Below are 23722 nucleotides of genomic sequence, written 5' to 3'. Positions count from 1 at the left end.
TGCCCGCCGCGGCCTCCGCCTCGCCTCGCCGCGCGGCCTGCGCGGCCTCCGCGGCGCAGCCATGTCGGGGCTGCTGGGGAAGCTGTTCGGGACGGGCGCCGGCGGGAAGGGTGCCGGCAAGGGCCCGTCGCCGCAGGAGGCGATCCAGCGGCTCCGCGACACCGAGGAGATGCTCAGCAAGAAGCAGGAGTTCCTGGAGAAGAAGATCGAGCAGGAGCTGGCGGCCGCCCGCAAGCACGGCACCAAGAACAAGCGCGGTGAGCGCCGCGGGGGGGAGCGGGAGGGGGCGGCGGGGCCCGGGCCGGGGCAGCGCCGCCCTCCCGGGGCGGCCGCGCCGCGGTGCCCCCGCCTGGGCGCTGCGCGGCCGCTCCGGGCGGCGCTGCGGGAGACCAACCCCCCCCCCCCGCCGTGGCGTGTCGGCGTGGTGAGCTCTTGCTGGTTTACCCCGCCTTTTTTACTATTATTACTACTTTTTCTTTTCTTTTTAAAATAAAAGTCTTTACTAGAAGACTGCCTAAATTGAGGATTTGGGTAAAATCCTTTCGATTGYTCTTGGAGAGTTCTGAAATCCCGGTTTAGGAACAGTCGTTATTAGGCATTGGCGTTTATCGAAGCTTTAGCTACGGGATTGCAAGCGATGCCTGCTATAAATCTTTCTTCTGTCATCCTGAAGATAAGAAGTGGGTTGTCAGCAGATGCACTTCAGTGTTGTGATACGCTTCTTGCTCGTTTTGCAACAGCTACGAAACGTGGCGTCTTCAGGAAAGCCCGCTTGGATTTCGGGGCTGTCGTTGCCCCTTTCCGCGCTGCGGGACGGCAGTGGCGGAGTAAAGCAGGTCTTTCAGCACACGGGAGGTACTTAGAGCTTGCACACCACTGTAAGTCAGTCCTTGCCGTGTGGGTCACTGTTAGGCCATAAAAACAGTTTTTTCTTGGTTTCTTCTTCATTTTGTTATTTCAATCAAGTTTTTAAGCTGCCTTTGAAACTTCAAGACAGTGTGCTGTATCAAGGCTTCTCATCTGGGTTGTATTTGAATAATAGTGCAAATGAGGCAAGTTTGTGAATTCCTGTGGGATTTTTATACAACAAAGACGCAAAAGAGGGCTAACTTGCTGTGTTTTTTTTCTGAAGGATCTCAGAGAGCCTGATTGCACGAGTCTTCTTTCTGAATAGTCACATCTATTTAACTGAACGAGTTTATAAATCCAGTTGTAACTTACTGTAATGCTTTAAATGAGTTTCTTGCGCAAGCTTTTGGCCTAATTCTGTAACAAGCTTAAAAGGAGAACTGAAATATGTGTATTTCTAGCCTTCCTGTTCTACTTCAGTTTTGGCATCCTGTCTTTCATTGGCACTGTTTGATTTCCCTGAAACATCTTTTACTCCCAGTGCTGCTTGTTCTCCAGKTTTTTTTTATCTAGCTCCACTATAATGTCATCTCCCTTCATACCCTTCTGCGTGTGTCTCCCCTTCGGCATAGACTGAAGCACTTGCGGTACTGGCGGGATTAAATTTCTTCTCAGGTGAAGGAAGGAGAAAAACCTGCCTGTTCTGTAGAGGGATTCTGGGTCAGACTAGTTGAGCTCTCCCAGAAAGACAGGAATTTTTGTRAGTAATTAAGGAATTGTGAAAAGGAGAAGGATTAGGGATAGTTTTCTGGCAGAAAGCAAAATTGTTTTTTTTTTCCCAGAGGACTTCTGAAAACCAAGAGGCCAGCTTTATTATTGGGCTGCTGGGCAAGGGAGCTGGTTATCTGACAGCTTGCTGGGAAGTGAGTTCTCCACAGGACAGACTAAGGGGCTGTTTGTTTGTTTTGGGTTCAAGTTGTCATTCATCAGCTGAGCTGTAGCAAATTTATTTGTTTTCCCCTCCACACATAATTGCTAGAATTTTTCCCTCTCTGACTTTAGGCTGTTTTATAATCCAGAGATATGTGATTTTGATGCGGTTACTACAATCAGTAATTTAAGTGAAAATAAAAATGTTTTGTATGTGGAAGTCTGTCTTGTCTAATGGAAATGCTTGCGTGTAATTTAAGTGTTTTATGCAAAAAAAAAAAAAAAAAAACTTAGGAGGGATGTTTTACGTTTTTAAGTATTGGATTATTCCTCAAAAATATAAAAGTTCTTTAACTTTTATACTTGGCCAAGACTTCTGGATTTTATTGTAGGGTTTTTTGTATGTCCGTACTATTTAGAGAGAAGTATATTATGAATGGTGCATATATGTAATGCTTGTTTGGACAGTCTCACTGATTTTAATATAAAACTGCTACGGTAAAGCAGGCAGTAGAACGTATATGTCTGTGCTATTGGAGCAAGTAAATGAACCGAAAAATTAAGGCAGCTTGAAAAATGTGGACTGATACTTCCTTAGAGGAAAGATACGTCTTGCACACTCAGAGTAACAAAAAGAAACASTCTCTGGTCTCCAACACACTGCTCAATTGTTCGGATGCCAAGTGAGCAGAGTTTCTAAAGGCTCATTGAATAATTTCTTCAGCACTTCTGGAGTCTAAAGACAGCATAGAAGCTTATTATAGTCTTCCTGTGTGTTTGTTTTTTATTTTATTTTGTGTGTATATCCCAAGCTTATTTTATATATATATGTATATATTTTCGTAATCTGCATTTAAAATATCTAGGCTGTATACCACACTGTTTCTCAATGAATTCTAAAGTTAAGTAACTAACTGGTATAAAAATCCTTAGTCTGCTTTGTTTCTTGGCGTGAGATGCTCTCAACTTTTATTTAAGTGCCTTTTTTTCATAGGCTTTCTGTTCTCTTCCAGCTGGGCAGACGTGGCATTTTTATGTTTATAGTGCCTTCTGGAGAGACTTGAGCATTGATATTTTAACAAACAGTAACTTCTTTGCTTTCACTCTACAAGTTCTTCTCGTTAATTCACAGTATCAGAGCCCTCTCCCTCCCTGGGGAAGGCAGAAGGCAAGAATCTCCAGGAGTTAGGTTGATGCAAAGATGTTTGTGCTGCTACAGTATTGTATTAGAAAGACTTGAAGTTATGGCTTTAACATGCACGTTTTTTTTGTCTGTGGAATGGATAACTGCTGAGAAGAGTGATCATCTTTAGATGCCTAAAAAAGGCAAACATGCCAGTTAAAATTCCTTCTTCGGGAAAGAACTTTGAGTATGTTTGTGTCTTGTTTTATTTTGTGTTATCTCGGATGTAAATGTTTAGGCTATGTTCTTCTGAAAACARTGTGAGGTGTGTGTTTATCTTTGTTTCTCAAGAAACTCTCTTCAACACTTTTGCTGTAGCTTGCTCATGAATAAAAGACTTGCTGCTCTCAGTATCCTTAATGGAAGTAGCAGTAGTTTAGTGTGTTTGGGATCAGTAAGCAGCCAGGATCTTGCTAGATTTTTTTATCTATCCTGAAAGTAAATTTCCTTTAACAGAAGAAATGGGCAGCTGTGAGTTCGATGGTTTGGAAATAGTACCCAGTTCCTGCATCCTTTTATTCCTTTGCAGTTTGTGTATATGGTGTTGTTACATGAGCTATGGGATAATTTATCGGACACTCAACCTTCATGAAACAAATCTAATCGACTAGATCTTGCCAAGATCTGTGAGGTACTGGCGTTTGCTTTCAGGCTGGTTCAGGCTGATCTTAATCACCACTGCTCCATCATCTGATCCCACAGTCAGCTAGTTCTCAGAGCTAAGCTGCTGGAAAACTAACACTGCAATTTCTTGACCTCTGTCTAACTACTTTGGGTACAAGACTTCCAGAATGCTTTTGCATTATATTTTCAGGAGGCAACCCCAAGCTCAGGCTGTACCTTAATGCAAAGGCTGCAGTGGAGAGAGAAAATTGRTGCTGTTCTAGGGTGCCATTTCTCTAAGTAGTCCACTTTAGTGTTTAAATACAGAATAACTCAATGTAGTTAAGTTCCTGACTGTCACTAGATTTTACCTTTTAGTCAATGAACACTAGGTCTGTGTACACTGGAATGAACAAGAAGCATCGAGCTAATGTGCTAGTAGATATATTCAGGCTATAGCAGGAAAGTGGCATTTTATGGATTTTCTGTCAACTCTAATTTTGGTTAGCTTGTGTTTTTCTTCTCTGATGTCAAAGGTTCTCCTTCACTGTAAATAAATACAACGCTATTTTTTTCACCATTGGCAGCTGAGTTCAAAATGGATATAAAACCACTGCTTGATTCCTGCTGTGTAGTTCAGGATTCTGCTGGAAAGCACACTCCCCCATCCCCCAGGAAAAAACATAAGAAGCCTTTGGTATAAGCCAAAGCCAAAAGGCATGGTTTTTATGTCCATCTCTGGCTTGTAATAGATCACAGTGCAGCTGTAGGTAAGTCAGTTCAACCGGCTTATCTGATGGAAATTTAACTCTTACTTACCATCCACCTACTTTTCTTTTTAATGTCACATTGGTCTGCTTAATCAATTTGCCTGTTGCTGGTGGTCACTATATCTGACACTTGGGAGGAGACACAACTGTCCCTCTCAGTAGCAGCATATTTAAACTGGCTAAAATAGAAAACTGTTCCGTATTGGTGTGGTTATGAAATTGGCTTCAGCTGGTCTCAGACTGCATGATTGCCGGAAAGGGTAGTGTCTTGTTCCTCCCATTTCCCTTGCATCAGCATTAGCATTTGTGTGGGCAGTGTGTGAGATGGATCAGCTTGCCAATCCAATCGAAAACATTTTTTTTTTTTTTTTAAGTCTTTTTGGCACCTAAGTGCTAGAGCTGACACAAGAGCGGGATGGGCATGTGGTTGGAAGGAGGAGGGTGATTCTGCCTCTTTCTGCTTGATCAACTTAGACCTATCATGATAAAATCTGAGGGTGACTTGAGACCCCTTAACAAGGGGGCCAGCTTGTCTGTATTTTAAAAAAAGGAAGCATGCCTGCAAGATGATGTGGACATTTTCTTAAATTAGAAGCTTCAGCAGTTAAAAATGTTGGAACAATCTGGAATTCAAGGAAAGGGAAACTGCAACCTCAGGTCTGGATATAGACAGGGACTCAAATGACCTGCGACCACCTGGGTGTGGTCCTTTAGGCATTAGTGCATTACTTGCAAACATGTTTATAAGGTCCTACTAGACAAGAAAAAAGATCTCTAGTTCCCAAAATCAAATAACACAAGCCTGGTTTTGTTTTCATGAATTGGTAAGATACTGAGGTGTAGAGGAAACAGGGTTTCTATATCAGATGCCTYGTCCTTTTTGTAATACCTAAGTTTGCCTTTTCTGTGTATTAAGTCAGAGTCTAATTTAAAATGCATCTTGAGTTCCAGGTGCTTTAACTGTGAAACGCTGTTTCAGTATAAAAGCAGTGAAGGCAATGCTGACCTGAGTTCCTTGCCACCTCCAGAGATTGAGCAGAAGAGCGTTAAACATCTGGCTTTGGAGTGGTGTGATAAGTACTGTTTTTAAGTAAGTGTTTAAAAATGAGTAAACTTTCAGTGCACAACTCTGCCCTGCCTCTGCTCAAGAGAGCCTTTTTGAGACAGATTGGTATATTATTGGACAATTTGATGGAAGAGATTGGGGGTGCACAAATACTTTTTAAAGAACTTCTAGCAGCAGCACCAATAAAAACAAAAGAAGCATACTTCTGCCAGATTCTGCATTTTGATAACCGTATCTGATATGTTACATCATTCCTCTATTCCTTTTCTCTGCCAAATTCTGTTGAAAGGAAACATGGCATGTTTGCAGCCACTGACTTTACTAGTTTTTTTCTCCAAACATATTAGATGTTAGTTTTTAACAAAAAGCATGATAGTCTGATTCACGAAAACTACTGCTGTTACTGGTGAGCCGATTCAGTATGGAGGGCCCTAACTTTGTCTTGTAGCATGTGAATTCAGAACCTAGTGCATGATACCTCTGTTACAAAAAGCCTTGAAAAGCCAAGAGATTTGGTACAATGAAGTCTMCATTGTCTAAGTTGTAGACATGAGTTCTGAGGGTATTTTTGTTTTAGCCTTTTTTTGAGGTTTTCATTCTATCACAAATATGATTTGAGATGCTGGTGAAGGAGGTGCTGAATTACTTGCAGTTTGCAATTTAGCGTTCATCCAGTACCAGTTTTGTTTGGTATCTTGTTAAGCTCCAGCCCTAGTTATTGAAGCAGGCTTAAAGTTTTCATGTTCTAGTTCAAAGCTGTAGTTTGCAGATAATGCAAATTGCTAGTCTGATTTGATCCTCCTTTACTTATTCAAGTGTCTTTAGAAAACTTTTCCAGGTTGTTTCAAATTGTGCTGACTTATATAATTTGTCTAGATCAGAATGTTGTTGGCTTTCCCGCTTCTATCCTCCACGCCTTTTTTTGTCAGACCCTTTTGCTCTTTGGCCACTGGCGTGGCCATCTTCAGGTACTTCCTTCTCCTCCAGAAGCACAGGCTCTGTGCTTTAGCGCAGTTGAAATGCTGGCTGGGAGGTGGGAGCCTTTCTGTTGCCAACACTTACATTGGGCTTTGCATTAGAACAGAAGACACTGACCTTGTTCTGACTTGRTTCCAATAAAAACAATGTGCTCATAGTGCGGCATCATCAGGGCCATGCAGCAGGATCCCGGTTTCTCCTCTTGGGATGATGGGGGAAGGCCAGGCTGTGTAGCAGTTCCCTGTTGGGAGGATATGCTTAGTGACGTAACCTATAACTGCTGAGCAGATAGATCACCATGGGGTTCTCCCATAATGCTTGGAAATGTATGGGGCTTGGAAGTGAATGCGGTCACTGCTTTACCTGAGGGATCTCAGGGTTTCCAGGCCTGAAGGTGAAGGACATGACTATGCCTCATTGTTGAGCAGGAGATTAATRTAAAGTAGAGAAGGGACAAGGCAGGTGTTGCATCAAGTCTTGTTGTTTATCCACACCACTTAAAATTGATAACTTCACAAAACTGAAAATTGGAGCAGCTTCTGTGCTTGAGCTTGCTGTCCATGAAGTCTGCAGTCAGGTGTCTGGCAAAATGCAACTCTTSAATCAAAGTGGCTGAAATGGAAAGGCTGCAGTTGGAAAAATGTTAATAAGCTTCACACCAGATGTTGRTAGACATTTACTGTTTCCTTAGACAACCAAACGCACCAGCATATAGCAGATGATAAGGAGGTAGTCCTGCTGGTGTTTGTTGTGGTTGAGTGTGGCTTTATAGGTATGCAGGATCTTTGAGTAGAAGTGATGTTGTAGTTGCTGTAGAAGTTGGCAGATGCAGGCAGGTCTGCTTGAGTGAGTGTATCTGGGTTGCAGTTAAGGAACCTGGGAGCACAGTGGACCTTCCTAGGATGGCTAGTGTTGAGGAAAGTGAAATGGCCACTGTGACCTCCTGCTAGTGGGAGCAGAGAACAGCCCAAGTTGCCTGTTGGTGATGCTCCATGCCTGACTTAACTAAAGGCAGTAATAGTTCTGTCCATAATGTCCTTGTAGTTGAAAATCCAGCTGGGAAGAATCTGCTATGGCTTCCTGCTGGTTCACTGCTTAAATTAAGCCTTGCCAAGAATCTGTTTTATAGGTACTAATTAAATATAACCTGATTACACAGGCAGCTGTTGTCTTCCTAACTCTGAACTGACTGGCAGTGAACTGTGGAAATTGGTGTTGTCCATATAACCAGGACAGTCATCTCTGCATGGACTGGCACAAGCGTGTTAATCCTTATGTGCAGTGAGATCTGAGGTTGGTACAGACTTTCATGGATGCTGCCTTCCCATTTTCAAGATTTTGCATTAATCTGTGCTCCTGCAGTCTGATCTGCTGCACCAGCTCCTTCTCTCTTACACAGGGGGAAAAAGATCAATGGGAATATCAGGTAAACTGACAGTCCATGCTGGACTGTGGTGTTTCAGGCTGCAGGATCCTATCTGGGGTGATAGCAAGGTATCTTCCACTACAGCTACTTCCTCGACAGCAATTTCTTCAGAACAGAATACAAGATTAACAGGTTTCTGGCCTTCAATCATCCAGCAGGTCTGGTGTATTCAAGAGTTGAATTAGGCACCAGGTAAACCAAGATGCTAGGTGACATGGTCACCATCCCACTAGCAAAAAATCCTCAGGATTAATCTGGAAGTGACCATTTGTGAATTTGGCCATGTAGTTGTGTTCTGAACTGGCTTGGACGTCTGCTGTCAGGTTACTCAGTGCATGCATGGACTTGCAACTGCTTATCTTTTGTGACAAAAMCCATCTTTTTGGAGTCCTCTCTGGTGAGGCTGTGATCTACTGTGTTGGCAACAGAGCAGTTTCACTAATGTGGTGATATGTTAAGTGTTGCCCGGCGCCCAGGTTGTATGTGGCTCTGCAAGCCTTGGCAGGTGCTTATTCAGGGTTAAATGTGCCATGTTTACTTCCTGGTGACAGCACAGAGGTGGTTATAATTTTAGGCCATCTAAAGGCTTGTGTTTTCAATCTCCCCCCCCATAGTCAATAGTGTATTAGTGTTAGAATCTGAGCTCTCATGAAAAAGTTTTAGTTTTCAGCTCTCAAAATAACATAACTTTACCAGATGGAATAGTAAGAGATAATCTAAATATTATGACAATTTCAATAAAAACCTTGGGCTTGGCAACACTATAATAATAATAATCACACATTTTCCWGCTTTGGACAAATTACCTCTCAGTCACTTGCTTCGTTCCACAGGAAGAACGGGCGTCAAATTCTTCTAGATGCATTTAAGATGAGTGTCTCACTTAAGAGTAGGATCTTCTGTGTTTTGTGAGTTAATCACAGTTATTGCTAAACACAGGGATTTTTTTTTCCTTTTTTGTAGCAGATTAGATGGGCTTTTCATGAGATTTTAAGAAGATACACTTCTGTTCTTGTRAAGTTGAGCCTCTCCCTGACGTATTTCTGGCAGAGAGATTCAGGGGAAGATTACATTTTTTTTGTTAGACTTCACTTTAACAAAGTATCTTCAACAGTCACAAAATAAAAGATGGAAGCCTGCAGAGAGTAATTGCAGGATGTGAGAATCCAAGAGCATCTTCTATGGAATGCAACTTTTTCATCCTAGAAGCTTCCGTATTTGTTGAATTTTGAATAATTCTCTATTATGATTATGTATAAATAAGGTACAGATTTTAAACAATRAAAGTTTAAAAGTGTAAGGGRGAACTATAYACCCAAGAAATCTGAGGAAAATATCTTGTCTTCATTTTAAAAGAAAAAAAWTAAWTWTTTTCAAGTCAATTTTCGGACATACCTTACAACTCACTACCATCATCTGGTAACATGCAGGACCACAAGAAGTAAAATATTGAAAACTGAGATAATACAATATATGCTTTGCTTCCAGCTAATGGATCAGATACAATACTTTGAAGCATTAGGCCTACGTTATCTTGGTTAATCCARTAGGTTTTTTTAGGCTCACTTTAGCTCCTCCAAACAGGTTAGCTCAGAAGAAACTTGTCGGCTCCTTCTCCGTAATTGAGTTCTTTCCTGGTTTTCTCATTTGGGCTTCAGACCTTATGGTACTTGACTTGTTTATCCTGTTTTCTGGACAAAACTATCCCCAAATTARTTCGGAATTGTCCTGAATTACCTGTTTGACAGGTACAAGAATTAACTTCCAATGGTGAAGAATCTCCCTTTCRCACTGGAGTACTGGCATCTATTGCCTAGAGAGGGACAAGGCACAGGAAAAAGCGATTCAGCTTGCTGGTTCTAGACCCACAAATGCAATAGGTTTTGGTCTRTAAAATTTCAGCCTGAAAGAATTAGTCACTGTGTCAGGAATAAATAGCTCCGTGATCATGACTTCTGACCTTCAGAAACATGCTTCATGCACTCCATATGAGAATAACTTACTTGTGACTCATTTGTAATAAGGAAGTGCACTGCGATTCAAACACGGCTGTCTTCTATCGCAGCTATAAGGCGTAGGACCTGTTGAGCTGGCGTCAGAGTRCGGAGAGTGCAGCTGCTGGCGTAAGAGTTGAGCTGACGATTGAAGGGGGCCCCGGGCCGTGCCGCAGTCAGTAGCTGCGTGAAGCTGATGGCTACCGCTCGTCTTGGTAGCGCTCCTTCCGCCCATGCGTCAAAGCTTCGATTGCTGCTGTGCAGAAAGGCACTTTGTGTTTGCTTCCTTGTGTGTTTTCGATCTGTAAATCAGGAATCCTTATTGTTTAGTTTAATCTTTTGCACAATAGACTAAATAATCTTGCACTACTTTGCTCAAGAGGAAGTTGTAATCTTGCGGTTTTAAATGCGCATAGGGTAGAAACCTTTTATTTCCTGCCTGAGTTTAGACTATTTATTGAAAAAGCTTTAATCAGTCGCTTAAGCTCAGAGCTGGAATTAGTTGCCTGTCTTTAAAGAGAGAATTTGGAAGCTTTATTGGATGCTTTAGGAGAAAGCCATGGAAAGTTAAATGGAGAACTGAAGACTACACACCACTCACAATTTCCTGCTAAAAAATCGCAGCATCTCCCTCCAAAAAAGGCATGGGAGGCTGCTGCCGTTTCTTGCAAACTGCTGCCTTGGAGGTCTGTTAGAGACCTTAGGCCCTGGCATTCGGGGGACAGACCTGGTAATGCCTGCAGGCATTCTGCATAAAGTGACTTTTAAGTTTGTATATAATCTTAATTCTCAGTGAGTGATCTTCAGCGGAAAAGCAGTAATGCTGCTTTGCACTGTTAGCCTGGGAGTTCATGCGAACTGAGTCTAACCGTGCTGTTGCTGGTAGTTCTTCAGTACCTCTGTGTCTCACAGCTACTTACACTCCAGGGTGTAACTGGTTTGCTCCTGAACCTCTGGCACTTCTCGCTTTGCGGTTGCCTCGGCTCGATGTGCCCGGGTATTTAAATAACGGCTAGCCAGGTAGTCATTTATGTAGCAGCCATACTTTATTTCTTCCTTTACAGTCAGCGCCTTGTACAAAGCCTGCACGTTGTTATTTTCTCTGAAAGGCTTTATATCCAGAGAAGTCTGGCTAAGATGCATATCCTCCGTCAGGTTCTTCTGGAGCTGGTGAAGGGCAGGAAGTATTTCCAGAGCTGGTACTAGGGTCTCATCAAAACAACGATGCTCAGGCAGAAGTGTGCAAGATGAGGGTACTCTCTAGCTGTTGTACCCGGAACGCTTGCCYGTTTCCCCCGGTACCGTGAAACGGGTCTATCTGACCCTTAGGGTTGTTGACAGAGTCGAGAGTTACCAGCTCCTGCATCTTCCAAGCACCTAGAGGTATCGTTCCTAGATATGCACTGCAGATCTGTAGTGGCAAGCTAACGTTGCCTGGCTACCTCTATTCTGGGTCAGGTTTGAACCAGCATGAATGTTTTGCATCTAACTAACAGTTTTCTAGCAGTTAACTAACAGGGTGAGCTATCACATCCCTGTGGAAGTACATTTACCCGAGGGGAATATGAAAAGCAGTTAGGCAAAACTGTCTGTTGTAGGATTTCTCACTATTGGATTTATATCTACTACTTTATGTGCTTGGAGGTTATTTTGTGAATTGCTTTGAAGTACCCTCTCGCTTCTCAGGAAGTTTATTGTAGGCTGTTTGCTAATTCTCAATAGATTATGAGAGATTCACAGTCCCTGCCTAAGATTAAGCCGCTATGACTGTACTGCTGGCAAGGCAGCAAATTGCTTCTTACTCCTAGTGCTGCCTCTTATTTATCTCATTTCAAAGAGAGCAAGGATGCTGCTGCTGATTAAATTTTCTGCCTAGGTAAATGTCAGGAAAAGAGAATTGCTCTGTCAGAAGCAGAAAAAAATAATGATGCATCCTTCTGTTCACCAAATTACAGGTGGATACGCAGTGTATCGTGCAAGACKGTTTACCTGGTAGCAGGCTGATTACCTCAGTCATCTCTAGCGTCTTGGCTTTCTGCTAGAGGGCCGAGAGACTCATTTGCAAAGCTCCTCTGCTGCTATCTTGCGCTGTTTATTTTGGCGTGGCTGGCAATTGATATACGTTATCTTTGAGGCTGGTGGGGAACTTTTCCATCCCGGATGGATACAGCCGATTCCCTTTTCGGCAGTGTATCTACTTCTGCCATTTCCTCTTTTAATTGTTAGAGAGAACTTAAAAACTGGGTGTGGGGTTGGATTTTTTTTCTCAATTTTTGCTAATCAGAGCTATTAACTTCTGATTCTCTGCTGGTTGAAATGTTTTTCTATTTTAAGTATTGGATGTGCTTCTTACTGATCCCCCCCCCCCCACCGTAACACCCAATAGCAAAGATAGGAGATGGATAAGTAGCACGTGAACGCATTTTGAAGCCTGGCAATTTCATCCTCGCTGATGGCTCATGAATGTGTGGCCCACTGTAGAAGTGCATGTTTCTGCATTCAGTGTGACTCCTGAATTTTATTCCAATTTTTTTCTAGTACTCTTCGAAGCAACTCATCCTGTTCTTTTTCAAGTTGAAATAAGTATTTTTTCCTAGCAAAACTGGAGTTGTAAGTATATAGAAAAAGGAGTCTTGTTCTTCCTTGCCTTTTTTTTTTTCCTCTAACCTGTACTTCTCTTCTAACGATATTTTAAAGCATTAATCTGGTGAAATTGCTGTGTACTTAAATATCCCATTAAGGCTACTTGTCCTGCACGCATATATGCAATACTTGCTTGCAGTAGGGCTGTTGGTTTTTAGTGAAATCACTGAGACATTCCTAGTTAACTTTTCTCTCTGAAAGCAGCATTATCTAGTAAAGTTATTTTTATTCTGCTTATTTCTGATTGCAGTGAACATTATTTTAGTACAAAACTGCTGTAAATATTACAAGGAAAATCAGCCTTACAGCAGCTCTGTTAATAATAACTAACTTGTTCATTTACAGGCTGAAATACTTTAAAAATTACATGAAATTGCATTCTTACAGATGGCTTTTTTTTTTTCTTTGTTTGAGAATATAGTGACATTAAGTTTATTGGGTGGGTATCTTTTCAGACTGCAAGTCCTGACTTGCATAGTATGGTGAAATGACGACCTTTTTTACTTGCAAGTGTTCATTAATCAGAAAGAGTAGTGGCTGGAAACCTTAATGCAAGTTCCTACTTGCTTATCAGTTGTGTTGGAGCACTTYGTGCTGTTGTGTTAGGCATAATAACAGGATCCTAGGTGGCTTCTTATACACCATGGTCAAGCGGTAAGTGCAAAACTTCTGAAATTTCTGGATGGGGCTATCACAGAAATTCTAAAAATCGGGAAATTTTAAACAAGTTAGTATTGTTTTGAAGATTTAAAAACAAAAAACAGGAAAGTTTTTCAAATATATTAAAAAGCTTTTCTTTTTAAAAAGGCTGTAAAATTCTTCTTAAATTTACTTATACTTTTTTGCATTTAAGTTATTAAAGCATGCATTTGAGATCTGACTGTTTTGACTCGGCTGCCGTTTTTCAGGTCTTGTCTTCCCTCTCTGGAAGCTTAAATCTTTGAGTATTTCTGTGTGAAAAGAAACTTTAAAGATTAGAAGCTGTTTCTCATTAACACTAAGTCCTTTTATTTTGCTCTGCTGGTGGAGAAAAGGCTATAGATTATCAATTTTAACTGATCAGGGCTCTGTGGTGAAATGTTTGAATGAAAATTGGGTCCAATGTCTGATTATTTTAGCTGCTAATAAAGGTAGTAGATAGATGAAAACATCACATGGAAAAGATCGTTTTGAGTCTGYTCATCATCTCTTAATGGATGATGAGAGTCATCCAGTTAGTTTAAATATATTTATTTATAATTAAATTAAAGGACAATACAAGTGCTTTTCCCTAGTGCATAATTATCTGTGTAATCTGCTACTTTACAGAGTTAAAAGTGTTACTAAAATTCAAATATGGTGCAGCTAAGTTCTGTTATCTGTTGTTATGGTTTAGAGGATATTTTAAACTGCATGCAAATTGCCATGCATATTGCAGTTACAACCTAAGCACATGCTGCCCCTGTTAAGATTAATATCAGGATGGGTTCTAAGAGTTGTCTAAAATAAGTGTTTACTGGTGGGTTGTTTGGTATCATCTTGTGAAAACCAACTTTTCAGGTAATGATCAAGTACCTTTTGCCATCTTTGGATTTGATTAATTTGGGAGATTATCTTAGGGGCAATTCAAGAGTAAGATAACTGGTCCCCAGGGCAAGGATGCTTTTGGGAACAGAAATTTCCCGTGTTGCCTAGGCACCTGTTTTGGTACGTTTTTTCTTGCAGGAGGAGGGCCGTTTCTGCGATAACGCCGTATGTTCAGCAATCACCGATCGAAGATGTGGCGTTGTGTGTGCGGTGCTGGTTCCTGGGCTGCTCCTGCGTGTGGCAGAGCAGCTCGCGGGCTTTTTACGCAAAGGCACCGCAGCTCCGGGCTACTTTCTTCATTTCCAAGAGTAAAATGACGCAAAGTGGTTCTGGGAAGGCTACACCTTGCCTTTTATTTATGGCCTAGCATGCACTGAATTTACCAACTGTGCTTAAGTAAGTAATAATCAAGGTCTAAGTAATAATCAGGGTCCTTTGGAGTTTTATTCTGCCCAACGCAGGTATTTGCAAAAGTAACACATAGCACACAACRTGATGGGAATAGTGATGAAAATGAGCATCAGTTCATATTTGTTTAGAGCCTATGAATATCAGGTATTTCACAGAAAAAGCTGTCTGGGCCGGTGGTCACAATGTTGGAAAATTTAAGCTCTTCATAGAAAAATGTATTTCTCTAGCAACAGGTCCTGGGTTGTGAGTGAAGTGTGTCTGTCTAAGTTGGAGAATCAAATGCTCGAAACCTAATATATGGTTACAGCGCCTGCTTAAGCACTTTCCCAGCAATTAAAGCTGGATATAGCTGACATTGCCTGCTGCTGTAACGGCTCTCCGGGAAGCTGCGAAGGCGTGATTGGAGGTGCGGATCCCGAAGGCTGCCTCCTCCGCGGGCGCCTGATGCGCTAGCGGTCTCCCTGCGGAGCAGAGCCGAGCTGCGTTACGCTGACTTCAAATGCACATCTTTCATGTGTGTGAAATAACGTGACGCTGGAGGACGTATTCGTAGCCCCTTGTCTGTCTGTCTTTTTTCTTTTCTTTTCTTTTTTTTTTTTTTTTTTGCCTTCTGTACTCATTTCAAATATCAGCAAAGGATTTTGTGGAGAAAAAGAGCTAATGAGTCCTTTCAGATTAAGTATTTATAGCTTTGGCTTCACAGCAGATGAAATACTACTGTTGCTGTGGTAGTGCGTAAGATTTCAGCGTGCGTTTATGCAGCTAGCAGAGACTGCTTTGCAGGAAAAAAGCAACAGAGGCGCTTATCAGTTTTCAGAAATCCACCCTTAAAGAGGAGAGTAGAGATCCCTGCGTTTGCCTGTTTTTGTCGGCTCTGCGGGCCAGGCGCGGAGGTCCGAGGGGCTCCAGTTCCTGGCCTCGAACGTGCCCGAGCTCAGTCCCCTGTGAGCTACGAGCTGCGGGTAGCGATGCCGCCTGCCTTTCTAGGAATACCGAGAAATCCGGCCTGAGAGCTGCAAAACCGACTTAACGGTCTTATAAATGTGATTTTTYTGATGTTATTAAAATAAAACACTTTTTAACCTTGCTTACTTTTTATAATATGAGATGCAGTGAAGTGATTATTCAGTAAATTTAGTGGCTGACACGGGTGCTAGGCAGAAGGATCGGCGCTGGAGCACAGCAGTCTCGTCGAAGGCGCGTTCTCCGAACTGCCTTTGCGTTCTGACTTGGGTGTCCTCCCGCACTGGTGAAAGGACTCTGCTGGCAACTGCAAAAAGGGACGTTTCTGAGTGTGAAATGCACATTCCTTTCTGTGGGGGGAAGATACGGGGAAATGAATGTGAATGACTTCAATTAACTTTTTTTTAAAATCTTTTCAGTTTAACAAAATCTTCTAGTTACAAATAAGAACTTTACATTAAAAAAAAAAAATCCAAGATAGTTAAGTAAGGAAACAGCTGAAAAAAATCCAGGAAGTTGCGATCATCTGATTTGAGACACCAAGTATCTTGTTCTACAAGGTATTTTGCTTTCAGCTTTGCTTTTAGCTGCAAGAAGCTGCAGTCTCTTTAAGATTTTCTTCACTGCAGAAGCTCATCTATGGCTTGGATGTTAATTGGCCTGCATTAAATATTTATCCTGAACTGTCCAGGCACAGAAGCTGAATGCATGGTTCTGCATTTATTTTTTTTTTTTTTAGGGCTACGTACTGTGTCTGTGTATATTCCTTCTATGCTTAAACATACAGGCATTTCCACTTAATCCCTGGAGTAGGTGTATGTGGATGCAGGTGGCCATGGGAGACTTTGTCCTTGCATTGGCCTTTTTAGGAGGAGGAGAGAGAAGCATGACTGCCTTCCTTGGCCACTTCTGGCCCGYAGAAGTTGGGAATGTGTCTAGAAAATATCAGAAAACTATTCCATGTTTTCACTTGAACTAAGGCAAGCATTTAAAATTAGCATCTTTATTCCTATCCCCTGGACTGTGGTTGTGTCCGGCTTCCTGTCTTAGCGGATTTGAGTGCAGTCAGTGCTTTGCCTGAGAGACCAGCAGGAATTTGCGGACGTTCGGCCGCTAGTTCGGGAGTTAGCAGTGCTGCAGCCTGCGCCCGCGTGGGAGACGCGTGCTGTCTTTGCGCTCTCCTGGGCAGATCCCTGCTTAGTTTTGCAAGCTAGAAGGTTGCCTGCCATGTTTATGTAAAACCAGAAGAGGCCTTGATCTGAGGGAAGCAGGGTTGTATGGGATCTGGAATGAGCCTATTTTTCACCTGATACTGGGGAGAACTCGTCCGTCGGCCCGTTTTTCAGACACATCCCAGAGGTGTTCATAAGCAGGAGCCTCATATACAAGTCAGAAGTTAACCAAGGAAAGGAATTATAAAACCCAGTCAAGGAAGTGAAGGCTGGTAAGTGCAATGCTCATACGTAGAACTTGCATGCCTGAATAAGGGAGGGGTAGGATTACCCAATGGTTCCGATAAACATTTCCTGATCACAAGTTTATTTACATTCATACTTGCAATATTCTGATGCCTCAGCAGTTTGTTTCAAAAGTACGTAATCATGAAATGTAGATAAATTGTGACTATTCTCAGAGAAAGCTGTGTGGGGAAACTGTTTGTAAATTACAGTACTTTACCTGAGTTTTTATAATGGTTATAAAATCTTGGGTCTTGCCAACAATTCTCCGTAATGCACAAAATTCTCAATGAACAGTGCTTGGTTCTTTCTAGCATCTGTCCCTGTGTAAGCACAGCCTGTTACCAGTCTCATTTTTCTAAATAAGATAACTTGGTRTAGCCTAAATTAAACAATTAATGGGATATTAAATGGACTAAATACCAGTAATGTATTGCTCATCACTTGGTGAGCTGGCATGAAGCTGGAATGCATCTGATAATATTTGTTGTGCTTGATTCTGCAGAGCAAACATCAGCCTTTGTGTTATACAAAACCCTCGGCTGGCTCACATGTGGGTGCAATGAAAAGCATTCGATGTTGGATGAATGGTGTTGGATCAGCTTCAGAGAAGTGGGGGGACTTAATAGTCACTGGAGTGAAAGTCCCTGATTGGACTCRTTTTGAGTCGTTCGGCTTGCTTGTGGTTTTGATCACATCTATTAGATCAGCCTGTGGTACTTTGAAACTGTTTGGTAAACTTAGCTGTATCTTCACAATTTTTATTCTCTAATACATYAGAATAATTGTAAAGTAATGAAATGTAGTGTATTCATAACCAGCTTTGGAACTAAAGGAGTAAGAAAGACTTCTGGATGCCAGGACGTTATCTTGAAGGACTGTCAAGCTGTTCAAGATGGCATCTGACAATACATGAGGCGCCTGCAGGCTTAATCCACTTTTAGGAGACAAGCCAGTTTGCCTGTGTTGCAGGAACATACTCAGCRTGTCACAAAGTTGTCACTCCTCTAGTAGAGGAGATAAGGAAAGCTGTCTTCTGTCAAGATTGCCTCTCCCCTGTTCTGCTCCAAAATTGAAGTAAAAGTGTGGTGTGGAATCATTAGCAGACAAGGGGAAGCAAAGATTTGAGATAATATCTTAAAGGTTTTGTACCAGGATTTGAAGCCTTTATTTGTCATCATTCTTGGTGCACGTGTGACTGGTCTGTTGGGAGGTCCAGGATGCTGGTTTGTAGCAGAATACATGTTCATGCCATACATGCCTATTACTGCAACAGCTGTGTCATGTTGACTGTTTCCTGTTAGGAGCCTTGCAAGGGTTAGAGCATTGAAGAAATGAAGCGTGTGTGTGGCTGAGCTCAGAAGTTGAGACCGAGGCTGATATGACAACAAGTTTTTAAAGTAGATAATAAATGACTAAGTCTGTCACATAGTGGAGAGYGAGTTGGTTTGTACCTGAGAGGGGAGAAATGCCACGGAGGGAAGCTGTTTCATTCAGTGTGTCTTACCTTGGAGAAGCTGAGTTGTGCTTAGCGACCTTAGACTGTCTGCCACTGGCTAGAAGCACACATTGGTGGAGGRAGGGACCATGTTTGGTTGGGTAGCAGCAGTTGATTCCGTCATTCAGGTTTACCGTAATGATATTTAAAACTGTAGTTACAGTCACACATTTTGCTTCTTGGTATATTGGCCTTTGTGTTTCAGCTGCCTCTGCTCAGTGCTTGGTAGGTCTTGCTGGCATTGCAGCTCCTACCRAAATGTACAGCGCTTACAGGCAAGATTACATGTAAACCTAGTTAATATTCACTGCCTGCCTTTCTGGGACGAACTTGCAACCAGCTGAATCTCTTACCTGGCACTATGTCTGGGGACAAGCTAGCTGTCGACTTCCGTACCAGTTCAATACGTGCCTGTCTGGTGGGTGGAACAGAGCGTTGCAGGAGGAGCTGGAGAAACCTAGCTGGGCAACGAGCTGGACCAGTCCTCCTCCKGCCATCTTCCATGGCGTAGACCTCGGAGTTGGTGTTGTCATGCGTGAGCTCCTCTAGATCCTCTTGCTGTGCAAAGGCGTACTGGGACAGTTTGGGTTGCTTACCATAAGCAGACATCGTACAAGTGTTTGCGAGCAGTAAGTTGCTGGTCAAGCTTGAGGTGCTTAAACCAATTTGAGTAACAGCATCTCTCTTCTCATCTCTATAGCTAGAGACCTCCTAGTAGGAGTAGAATATAATTAATGTAGTAAACGTTTATATGTACACATTTGTATTAACATATAAATATTTTTTATGTACTTCACAGTGTTAAGAAGTGAAGGTTAAAAAACCCTGTCTTGCTTGTRTTTGAGTTGTTTTTTCCTCACAGCAGCTGCACAGAAGGTTAACTGGCTGGCAGGGACCCTGCAGCAGCATTGAAACCTTGTCTGACAGTCATTATGCCACTAACTGCGCTCTGATGTGTTGGGGGGTTGGAAACAAAGATGGTTTTTATATTGATCAGCTTATGCATTGAAGCCTGCTGTTGGCTGTAGCACAGTCTCTGGTTTGTACAGTCTCTGGTTTGTGGTGTGCTGTGAGCGACTGCACTACCAATCCTTGAGTAATTTTTTTTTTTGGCTTGCATCCTTCCTGTGGCAGGGCATGGACAAAAGGCATTTTAACAAACTTAGTCTTGTTTAAGGAGGCAAGCACAATGGTTAGAATTACTTAATTTAGGGTGAAGAGTAGGTGACAAAAATTAGAACACATGAAACATTGTTCTGTATGAAGTGGCACTTGGTACAAAATTCAAATGGCTATTTCAGGCATAAATCTGACAAATTCTAACTTTTTTTTTTAACTCTTTGTCCAGCTGCTCTTCAGGCTCTAAAGCGCAAGAAGAGGTACGAGAAGCAGCTTGCACAAATAGATGGCACGTTATCAACAATTGAGTTTCAGAGAGAAGCCCTTGAAAATGCCAACACTAACACTGAAGTGCTTAAGAATATGGGTTTTGCRGCAAAAGCCATGAAAGCTGCTCATGACAACATGTAAGTCATTCTCGTCTGCATCGTCATGTATGACCTTCTCTTTAGTTTGTGGTTCATTTGATCTGCTGAATGCTAGGTGTTCTATAACCAAAGATACAGCTARAGTAGCAAAACTGTATTTTAAAAGACTAGAATTTAAATGTGACTAAACCGCTAGATATATTATTGACCAAAATGTGAAGTACCAACACTTTCCCAGTTTGGCAACATTTCATGTGGCATGAAGCTGCTAGTCGTAAATACTGTCCAACAGAAGAGACCAACAGTGAAGTTTGAAGCAAATGGGAGTGCGTACTAGTTGCACCAATTGCCATCAAGAATTTTAAGCTTCAAAGGGAGACTTGTGCTTTTTTTCTTTTCCTATGCAGTAGAGCTCTGCAGTAGTTTGTTTATGTAGCAGTAATTAAAGATAAACTACGTTATGGGAATGTTGCACTTACTCCAAAAGCAAGTATTTTAGAAGCAATATAATAATGCTCAATCAGGGAATAGAGCAAATTATGATTAATGCAGTTAATACAAAACAAAACCTCTTTATGTAAAGTCTTGGCATATGACTGCTGTGAGTTAAGCTTTTAGTATATAGTRTGTGTGTCTATGTATATATGTATGTAGACAGATATGCTTAATTTTGCTGTCACCACAGGGTATTAAACTCAGACTTGCATTCCAAGTATATTTGATGCCACTATGCGGCATTGTTACAAAACCAGAAAAKGCAATCTTAAGTGCCAGATTGGAGAGGTGCTTGATTGCACTGAAACCTTTCCTTTGTTTTACAGGGATATTGATAAAGTAGATGAATTAATGCAGGACATTGCAGAACAGCAAGAGCTGGCAGATGAAATTTCAACAGCCATCTCAAAGCCTGTAGGATTTGGGGAAGAATTTGATGAGGTATGATTTGAATGTTCTTCTGTTTAAATAAAATCCTTCTTAAGATCTGGAAGTTGCATGTGTCTAGGTATAGTAATAGGATATAAAATCTCATCTAGAACTTGTTAGTTGCTGCTTGTGCCTGTGAGCACAGCAGCTGTTGCCTTGACTTACTGCTAAGAATGATCTAGATAGCTTAATTAGAGAATGTTTGGATTTAATTTTTTTCTCCTCCTCTTCGCTACTTCCTCCTCCACTCCCAACGAAAGAGCACGTAAAGGAATTCTGATGAAGATTCAGACCCATCTTCTCAGTTTGCTCTGAACCTATGACTTGAAGATATTTTCTGCAATAACATGACTGTCTAAATCTGCTTGATAATAAATATGATCTAGAAATTTTATTTTTTTTTCTTTATAAAACTAGGATGAACTGATGGCTGAACTAGAGGAACTAGAGCAAGAAGAATTAGACAAAAACTTGCTGGAAATAAGTGGTCCTGAGACAGTACCACTACCAAATGTGCCCTCAATATCAATACCATCAAAGCCGGGTATGTACCTTTACCAAAAACATCTTGGTTTGTTAGCAAGTACATTTATTTAACTGCTAGCTTTGCAGGTTTGAGGGTCCTAGCTGTAGGCAACACAAACATTTCACATGGAGTAGTTTTGGGAATGATAAGGTATATCTGTCTCTCTGTGGAGGTAACCCACTTTTCATTATATCCATGAAAATTAATAGCTAGCATACAGGAACACTTGTTGTGTATTCTAGCACTTCCAGTATATCTACAGCATGGATGAGGCTCCAGATAGAGCTGGAGCTGTGGAAAAAGGAAGCGAGAGGGAGCATTCTGCTGGTTGTACTGACCCAACAGGGAAGTATTCTTGAAAAATAGACCAACGAGGTAAAAGGAAGGGAATGGAGTGAAAATTAACTGTTAGRACTAGTCTCAGGGTGGTTCAAATAGCCAGATACCGTGCTTTCTGTATTTTATTTATTTATTTGTTACATCTGATCTCTGCTTTTATGGCTTTTGGGAGGAACTGACCTGGCTGTCATCAAAAGTAAAAACACTGCCTGAAAATTATGACTASTTTTTGGATATTTTTTCCCCAGATTATTGCAGCCATTTCTGAGTTGAAATCTTCTTGCTGAGCTAATGCTTTTCACTTCCAGAAACTGAATTTGTCTTGTTATGAAAAATAGCAGCATTTGCTGCCCCTGGTAAGAACCAAAAATGATAGCACAGTCGCATATGTAGACTGCTGCCTAATATTCACCTCTAGCAAATTATTAGTGAGCATGGCAAGAGAAGGGGAATAGCACATACCTAGTGCTAGTTAGCTCATGCCAGTTATCTCTTCATAACTTGAAGAGTTAGAACTGATAAAGTTGAAGGTCTCCCTGAACATATTCTGAACATAGCTAGACTTCAAAGTGCACTAAATGAGTACTGTGTGATGTAGTAATTTAATTTTGTTAGAGAGAGAGAGATTGTAGAACTGGAGACTTGAGACCTCCCTCTGAGAAAGTATGTCCTCTGAGGAATTCAGAAGCCAAAAACTCAGTTTTCTACATTGAGGCTTGCTGATTRTGGAAGAATGATAGACGTTGCTGATGTACACATGGAAACCTACATAACCATTTGCATTTGTCCCATGTAAGCTATTTTCTTTTTTCATTTGAAGTGGTAAATGTCAGAAAGTTTAGTCCATGCTGGCCTTTTCAGAGGGCACCTTTTACTTCAATTGAAAAAGATCTGTGTTTTTTTTTTTTCTCTAATGGCATTTGATGCTGTGGTCAATAGTTGGATGAGTTGCACAGAGGCTTTTGTCCTCCAAAGAATCAAGAAACTGCAGGATTCTGTCAAGGTTCCCACTCCTAATTCATTGCTTTTTTATTACTTAGCAGGTAAGAAGAAAGAAGAGGAAGAGGATGATGACATGAAAGAGCTGGAAGCTTGGGCAGGAACCATGTAACTACAGCAGTAGCTGGCTGAAAAAGAGACTTTGGTTGCCTATTCTGGGTGCAAATGTGTTGTGTTGAGGAGAAAGTAAAAGCAAAATGTCTTTATCTTTAATTTTAACCCAAAGCAGTGGGAGTTGCATTGCTGTTTCTGCATAACATGGGCTGCACAAAGAAAACGAAGGGGAGCAGGGCAAATTGCCTGCAGTTTAAGCAGTTGAATTTCTGTAAAAAGGTATTCGTAAAATTGAACATTCAGCTTTTGGACTATGCTAATGCCACTGTTGGATCTTCATCTTCTAAAATTTGGGCCATATTGAATTGAAATAAACTGAAAAAGTCTGTAATTTTAAGTCAGGTGAAGTGTGTCTAGAAGTCTCGTAAAGCATAAAAAAAAAGAAAAATCATAAGCCATTGTTTTTTTAATGTGTTTAGATGCTTTAGGTTTTTAGTTCTTTGCAATTTATATTTATATCCCTCGACTGATGTGTGGCCAGCCTTGTGTTTGTCACTGCAACAATGTAGTCACTATTCCCATTTTAATTGGTGATAATGATTTGCAATGGACAAATGCTGTTTTGGAAGTAGGGAAGATTTAAATYTCAGCTGTACATTTTTCTACATAGCACTACAATGTTTATTGCTGTTTGTGATAATTGATAACCCACTCAGATACATGCACACAATTATTTTAATTAAGAAACTACTATGGATTGCACTGTATTAAATATCTTGATTAATTTTCATCCTTTGCTACTGTTGTCAATTCTGGGATGTTCAAGGAATCTGACTTTGTAACTTAGAGTTTGGTCTCTTTTTACATAAATGACATTGACTCTTTAATGCTAATCATCTTTGGCTGTGTGACTGTAGATTAGTTATTTAAAACTACAGCCTTAGCTGAGTAAAATTGCTAGAGGGCTCCAATTAGGGGTGTTTAGTGTAGTAATATTCTGGGCCACCGTGTCAAAATCCACAGTAAGGAGGAGTCAGAGTTAACAGCAGAAGCAAC

General features: G+C 41.3%; 1 protein-coding gene across 2 annotated transcripts; it reads left to right on the top strand.

Moving 5' to 3' along the window:
• The first annotated feature begins 6 nt into the window (after positions 1-6).
• CHMP4B (charged multivesicular body protein 4B) lies at positions 7-23456 on the top strand. 2 transcript variants are annotated; one of them, XM_085316123.1, is made up of 5 exons: positions 7-257; positions 19686-19863; positions 20646-20760; positions 21166-21292; positions 22657-23456. In XM_085316123.1, the coding sequence occupies exons 1-5, from the start codon at positions 62-64 to the stop codon at positions 22722-22724; spliced, it is 684 nt and encodes a 227-aa protein (XP_085172249.1). In that variant the 5' UTR covers positions 7-61; the 3' UTR covers positions 22725-23456. The 2 variants fall into 2 exon arrangements, with proteins under 2 accessions (XP_085172249.1, XP_085172248.1); XM_085316122.1 differs by having other exon boundaries at positions 22654-23456.
• Positions 23457-23722: the final 266 nt, after the last annotated feature.

This window comes from Rhea americana, unplaced genomic scaffold (genome assembly GCF_003343005.1).
Source record: "Rhea americana isolate MKP2758 unplaced genomic scaffold, rheAme1 scaffold_451, whole genome shotgun sequence".
Classification (NCBI taxonomy): Eukaryota; Metazoa; Chordata; class Aves; order Rheiformes; family Rheidae; genus Rhea; species Rhea americana.
Note: the sequence above shows the minus strand (reverse complement) of the source record. Positions and strands in the feature narration are given on the sequence as shown.